Genomic DNA, 5161 nt, shown 5'->3' with positions numbered 1-5161 from the left:
CGCTTTGCCAATTTGACGACATTCAGATGGCTAACAAGCACATGAGGAAATGCTCATAAAAGAGGTAGATATGAATTGGGTCTCAAAGAGTGAACAGAATTTGATAAAATGAAAAGGACATCCTATATCCGAGTAAAGAAGAGAGGTAGATCTAGAATATGATTTAACTGAATAGAAAAAGATAACTATTTAAAACAAATTTAAAAAAAAAAGCTAAGAAGTACATTCTAAACTTCTTATGGTTCTAGTAATTGATTTAAAATGAGAAATTTCAGTAATCTACATACCTGAAATACAAATTCAAGTTAAGAGCAATTGCAGAACTGGAGGAGCTGACAATGACAACAGCATCTAGGTCTTGAGACACTTTCATTGATGTAAACGACATTTTTGTGGCTGGTTCTTGCTGATGTTCATGACACTCATCTTCTTGACAAAGCGCTAAGTCCACATGAGCTATATGTCTACCATCCACGATGTCAAAAACATCTTGAGTTAGTGTTAAAGAAATAAAAGTTTTAAATATGCTTAATTATTTAAAATACATAATAAGACAGAGAGGAAAAATTGTACCACTTACATCTTATACGTATAGTAAAACAAAGAGTGGACTGAGACAGACCTAGCAGAGAAGAAAGTTGGGGTTCACTTAATGATAACTTGAATATCTATCTACTCTGTGCCAGGTCCTCTCAATATTCTTGTTATTTTCTATTAGTGTTCTTGAATAGCACTGTTCAAGAAAAATATAATTGAAACCACAGTATAATCATAGGTTTCAATTACCTTCATCGGGTGCTCTGGTGGCCTAACGGCAAGCAGCTGTGTTGCCAGTACTAAGACACATGGCTCAAATCCATGAGGTGCTCTGTGAGAGGGAGATGGGCAGTCTCCTTCTGTGTGATTTACTGTCTCTGAAAATTGCTGGTGAGTCAACTATGGGTTCCGACTCAATGGTACCTAACGGTAACAAAAATACCTTCATTAAAAATGTATAAAGGAATTAATTGCACCTAAGTTTAATCTTTATAAAACTCACCATATCAAAAATAACATTTTAACATATAATCAATATAAAAATGATTGGCATGTGTTACTTTCCTTTTTGGTACTAAGCCTTCAAGTGCCTATGTATTTTACACTTACAGCACATCTCAATCTTGATGCTAAATTTTGATGGAAAACTGATTTATATTTAAATGCCATAAAATTTCTAAATTAAAAACTGAGACAATCAACGCTGTCCTTAACATGCTTAAAATTTGTTTTCAATCGAGCATCAATTTTTAAATTGGTAGTATTAGACACATTTCAAGGGCTCAAAAGCTACATGTGGTTATCATGTTAGATAGTGCAGTTCTATAACCCTGCAACAAAAGTTAATCTAGTGTGACTTTTTTTTCCATAGAAATTTTAGCACAGCATATGATACTGCTGAAGTAGAAAGCAATTCCTTTAGTATAGAAATGAAGGTTCAAAATTTGCACAAGGAGTCATTTTTCAAATTGTCAAACTATCTTACTATCCTACTAATGACTTACAGGTCTTCTAGAAACATAAGAACTGTAATATTTTCCAGGACCAAATTAAAAACAATTAAGTAAGCCATATGGATCATTAAAATAATGAAATGCTAGGAAATTAGCAGAAATTATAAGTGGTGGATTGTATTAATCAATGAAAAATATATATCACTGCATAAGAGAAAAGCAGTCATCTAAATCCTTCTAAGAACAAGGGCATATTAAGTATTCACTACATATATTTTTAATAAATGGGTAAAGCAGAGTACTTATGATTTTTAAAAAAATAAAAATGTGATTCTTATTGTTAGGTATCATCAAGTTGGCTATAATTCATAGTGACCCTATGAACAAGCCTTAACTTTGCCCTATTCTGTGCCATCTTCACAGTCTCCAAATTGTCAGTCACTGTGCCAATGCATTTTGTTGAGGGTCTTCCTTTCTTTCAATGACTTTCTACCTTCTTTTTTTGACTTTCTACATTCTGTAGCATGATTTTTTTTTCCTCCAAGAACTGGTTCATCCTGACAACCTAACCAAAGGACATGAGATGAAATTTCATCCTCCTTGCCTAAGATAATTATATATGATTATAACAAGTAAAATATTACTAACTCATTCATTCATTCATTCATTCATTCATTGCTGTTGACTTGGGAGAGACTCACAGCTGACCCTCCAGTGGGTTTTGTGAAGCTGTAAATTACATGGGAGGGGACTGCTCATCTTTCTCCCGCAGAGCTACTGGTGGATTTGAACAGCTAAGGAGGCGGCACCTTCAGATGAACAGCACAACTCCCTCCAGTCTACACCAAGAGAGCACCAAATGAAAAAGATACAGACAGAAAAAAAGTTAAACGTGATTTAATTGGATATTATAGGTACATGAGGATCTATTCCTCTACAAAGTTTTATTAAAAATTAACCCTTTTTCCACTTCTTGAATCCAAAATTAAACACCTAAAATGGCTAATCTTTGCATTCTCTTTACCATCAATATTTTTACCATCAAGGATACAGATCCAACCTAACCTATTCAAAACAAAAAGAATTCCTCTGCAAAGCTGTGTGTCAATAATCTCATCCACTGCCTGTACAGGCAAAGGCAGCATGAAACAGCTGAGCCCTCTAATCTCAGCTGCTTCTTCAGGAAACAGAATGTGCAGGACCATACATTTGTTGATGAACAATGATGATGTGTTGTTATTAAATGACAGAATTATCAAAGATGATAAAGAAATACCTAAGAAACAAAAAGATGTTATTTTAAAACTCAGTCACAATTTACAATTGGTAAATTTGATTCTGTGAACATAACATGAACAAGTTAAGCAAAACAAAAGTAATAGCTTGAACTAAGTTCAACTCTAGACAGTAACTACTTATATATCCACTGAGAGAGAGACAAATAATAAACAAAGCTAGCCTACAATAATCCTGTTTGTTCTATTTATGGCCAGAGTCAGACAACATACCACAAAGAAGATTAAAAAAAAAAAACAACAACAAAAAACCCACAAACAAAAACCTGCTTACCCAAAGGACCTTACAAAGCAAGAATCATCTTTTTTTTTTTTTTTAAATTTAAGAAGGAGCCCTACAGATCAAGGGCAGTGTGTATGCTATGGTCTTAAAATTAGAAGCCTGAGCACTGTGCTTTCGGCTCCTGGCAGTCATCAGGCTGAGGCATTGTCAATATTTCTGTAACCAGCCTCTGATTAACAGAAAATAAGGCAAATTACAAGTGTAACTATATGTAGCTTTATATTGTCTAGTAATTACATAAAAAAATTTAAACAAATGAAATTAATTTTAATATGTAATAGTCTAATATATCTGAAATAAGATCATTTCAACATTTTATCAATATAAATATTTGTCATTTTACTTTTCAGATACATTTTTATACATACTCAAATTATATCATTATTCATACTAACCACAATTTAAGCATTGTATAGCCCCATGTAACTAGTGACTATTTGTAGCCAATAAATGCAAATCTAGACAAGCTCTTTTCCTTAATTTTACCTCTCATAAATTTAAAACATGCTGAAATACCACTTGTAGAAACTTACTGATACTTTGGTCTTTGATGAGCTTTTGTAATGTTTCCCCATTACAGCTGTACAAAATGGCTCCATCACATCTTCCATCTTTCAAATTAAATTCATAGACGAACAGTTCATTGTTTTTACTAAGAGCTAGCAATTTGGGCTTGTCAGTTGGTGTATTCCTATTAGAATTCTCCCACATAAATCTAAAGAAAGACAATTTTAGATTATGTATTATAGTCTAAATCCACAGTAATACTCACACACAATAGGGAGGATTAGTAGAGAACAGCTCCTTAGTTCATCAGAATTCTACACTCTAGGATTTCCTCCTCTTTCATCTTCTCATTTCTGCTCCCTCTACCCCAAAGAACACAGGAGTAATTGGTGAAAATAAAGGGCCTCGAAGAGGCAGGAAAAACGTCTCTTTTTCATCATCTTAAATCGTTAACTAATGTTATACTTAACACGTTCTTTTAAATTGACGGCCGTGCTTAGAAACACAATTTTTTTGCCATCATTTGCGGCAACGTGTTAAAAGATTTGTCACTGCCAAGGGTATCAGCTATCTAATGTGATTATTTACATGAAAAAACTGATGTTAGGTGCTTTTGAGTATGACTCACAGAAATCCTATGATTAGAAATGAACTTTGTCCTGTGCCATCTTCATTTTCTCTGACACACCTGAGCCCACTACTGTAGTCACTGTGTTAATCTAACTCATTGGGGGTCTTCTTCTTTGCTGACCCTCCACTTTTCCAGTGACATGTCCAAAGTCTGAGAGATGAAATTTTACCATCTTTGCCTCCAAAAAGCACTCTGGCTGTACTTTCTTCAAGATATATCTGTTTGCTCTTTTGGCAGTCCATGGATGTTCAGTATTCTTCTTCAGCACCACAGCTCAAAGGCATCAATTCTTTTTCCATCATCCTTATTGACTGTGCAGCTCTCTGATGTAGAGGGAGTTCTTCCCTCTGTATTCCCTGACTCTAGCTCTTAGCATATTGCTCTGTATTTTGCTTTGTAGGCCTTTGCTAATTTAAGGGAGTTCTGGTGGCCTAATAGTAAAAAGCTGTGCTGTAATCTCCAAAGCAATGCATTCTGAATCCATCAGCTCCTCTATGGGAGAAGGATGGGCAATCTCCTCCCATGCCATTTATTGTCTCTGAAAAGCTACTGGAGGGTCAGCTATGGGTCAGTTCCAACTACAAGACATGTAACAACAAATGGTGTCAAATACATTTTTAAAAAGTGAATTATTTAGAGAATTCAAATAATACTTGAAAATTCCAAAATAGTATAGAACGGCTCTATCCTATAGAACTTTTGATGATGGATACGTTCTGTATTTGCACAAACAAAAGAAGCTAAAGCAAAAAAAAAAAAAAAAGAAGCTAAAGCCACAGATTATCTAGGTAGTATCATGGAGAAACTAAATTTTTCATTTTATCAGCCACTTGTGGTTAAGGACTATCATATTGAGCTGTGCCTATACATACTTTCTAAAACTGTGTTGGTCCAACCACAAATGAATGGACTGAGAAATTCTGGTACATTCACACAATGGAATACTATGCAGCAC

At 34.4% G+C, this 5161-nt stretch overlaps 1 protein-coding gene across 1 annotated transcript in view; it reads right to left on the bottom strand.

Annotated features, from left to right (window-relative positions):
- Nucleotides 1-5161, bottom strand: part of SPG11 (spastic paraplegia 11 (autosomal recessive)) — a 128159-nt gene that overhangs the window by 90192 nt on the left and 32806 nt on the right. The window contains exons 16-18 of the mRNA XM_006883201.1: nt 3602-3783; nt 2542-2766; nt 288-489 (exon numbers count right to left, since the gene is read on the bottom strand). Coding sequence (XP_006883263.1) covers nt 288-489; nt 2542-2766; nt 3602-3783 — 609 coding nt within the window. The remainder of the gene's footprint in view (nt 1-287; nt 490-2541; nt 2767-3601; nt 3784-5161) is intronic.

This window comes from Elephantulus edwardii, unplaced genomic scaffold (assembly GCF_000299155.1).
Source record: "Elephantulus edwardii isolate Elephantulus edwardi_28Jun2011 unplaced genomic scaffold, EleEdw1.0 scaffold00026, whole genome shotgun sequence".
Taxonomy (NCBI): domain Eukaryota; kingdom Metazoa; phylum Chordata; class Mammalia; order Macroscelidea; family Macroscelididae; genus Elephantulus; species Elephantulus edwardii.
The sequence above is the reverse complement of the archived record's forward strand: the minus strand, read 5'-3'. Positions and strand labels throughout refer to the sequence as shown.